Source organism: Vigna angularis, chromosome 1 (assembly GCF_016808095.1).
Source record: "Vigna angularis cultivar LongXiaoDou No.4 chromosome 1, ASM1680809v1, whole genome shotgun sequence".
Classification (NCBI taxonomy): Eukaryota; Viridiplantae; Streptophyta; class Magnoliopsida; order Fabales; family Fabaceae; genus Vigna; species Vigna angularis.
The window spans coordinates 25,589,640-25,591,269 of record NC_068970.1 but is presented as its reverse complement, the minus strand read 5'-3'; the positions used below and the strand labels follow the sequence as shown (position 1 = coordinate 25,591,269).

At 36.0% G+C, this 1,630-nt stretch overlaps 1 protein-coding gene across 1 annotated transcript; it reads left to right on the top strand.

The window, feature by feature from the left end:
- Window positions 1-402: 402 nt before the first annotated feature.
- Window positions 403-1,265, top strand: LOC108340297 (lectin 7). The gene has a single exon (XM_017577582.1). The coding sequence runs from the start codon at window positions 410-412 to the stop codon at window positions 1,175-1,177; it is 768 nt and encodes a 255-aa protein (XP_017433071.1). The 5' UTR covers window positions 403-409; the 3' UTR covers window positions 1,178-1,265.
- The last annotated feature ends 365 nt before the right edge of the window (window positions 1,266-1,630 follow it).

Here is a 1,630-nt window from a genome sequence, read left to right as displayed (position 1 = left end):
CTATCAACAAGAACAAGTTAGCAAGGAATTAGTTGTCATCTTAAATGCACCATTTAACTTATATAGACATTGATTTTTTTATCCCTCGAACCCCAAAGCAAGATTTCTTATACATTTTCTATATATTTCTTCTTTTTTACCACTTTCTCTTTTCATCCTTTTTATCTCTTTCACCATCAATCAAACGGTTTATATAATGAGAATGAAAAAGTTTTCCTACACATCCTTGTTTGAATCACCATTCTTCCTATGTGTCGTCAAGTGCCAACTATGCAAATAGTTTGGCCTCTTCCCTACCTACACAATTTATTTAATTTTATTTTCTCCTCTGACCAAAATCTCTATCTGTATATATGTAGTGGATTGACACTTGACCGTTCTCAGTATCGTATGATATGATCTTAGAGCCATGGCTGCTTTGCTCAACACAAGGCCCGTTTTCATGCTCCTCGTTCCATTACTACTGCTTCATCGTGATTTCGACACTTCTTTCATATTCCCCAATTTTTCAGCGGCATACGTGAACAGCCTTTTATTCTTCGAAGGCGATGCCTCTTCATCAAAGGGTGTCATACAGCTAACAAAGGTCCGAGATGATGGTAGAGTCGTGCCCAACAGTGTTGGCAGAGCCACCTATGCTCTTCCTGTTCGCCTTTGGGATGCACAAACTGGTAAAGTTGCAAGCTTCTCCACTTCCTTCTCTTTCAACATATCCTTTGGTCGAAGCAATGGAGATGGAATCTCTTTCTTCTTGGGAGCAACAGAATCTACCATGCCCCTAAATTCATTTGGCGGCTACCTCGGACTCTTCGATCCTAAGTTTGCTTTTACAAATACCGACCGGAACCAAATAGTTGCGGTTGAATTTGACATGCACCAGAATCATTGGGACCCTCCTTTTACCCACATAGGCATTGATGTTAACTCCATTACTTCGGTGGCATCGGCGCAATGGGAAATGCATCCTGGATTGATAACAGCATTTGTGACCGTAACCTATCAAGCTGCTTCACAAAGTTTGAGTGTGGTTGTCAAGAACGGACCTACGATTAGCCTCATGATTGATTTGAAGACGGTTCTGCCAGAATGGGTGAGGGTTGGCTTCTCCGGCGCCACAGGACGGCTAACTGAAGTGCACCAGATTCAATCTTGGACTTTCGGTTCCAGCTTCGATTAGGACAGTGGAGTCATGATGATGTTACCTTATTTATTTCTTATTATGTTTAGGGTTACACTTTCTTACCTTTTTTATGTCTTTGGGCAAAAGCACGTGTAATTTTTTCTTTTTAAACTAGTTTTAAATTCGTGGTTATGCAAGTGGGTTATTTAAAGACATATAAATATTCGAAAAATAAATAATAAACTTTTTTAGGTTTATAATTTAGTTTTCTATAAAATTAATTTGAAAAATAAAGTTTAGAAAGTAAATATATATATATATATATATATATTAGATTTTGTAAAAATATAAATAGTAAAAATATATAGACTTAAAATACACATAATATATTTCAATATAAAATACACATGCTTGTATAAATATAAATAATAGATTTTGTAAAAATACAAAGGACAATGCATATACAAAAAATATAGAGTGCATTCTCTACAAGTATAAAGGATATGCAAA

Excerpts from the sequence above, each read along its gene's own strand:
- LOC108340297 (XM_017577582.1), top strand. The coding sequence starts at position 410 with ATGGCTGCTTTGCTCAACACAAGGCCCGTTTTCATGCTCCTCGTTCCA.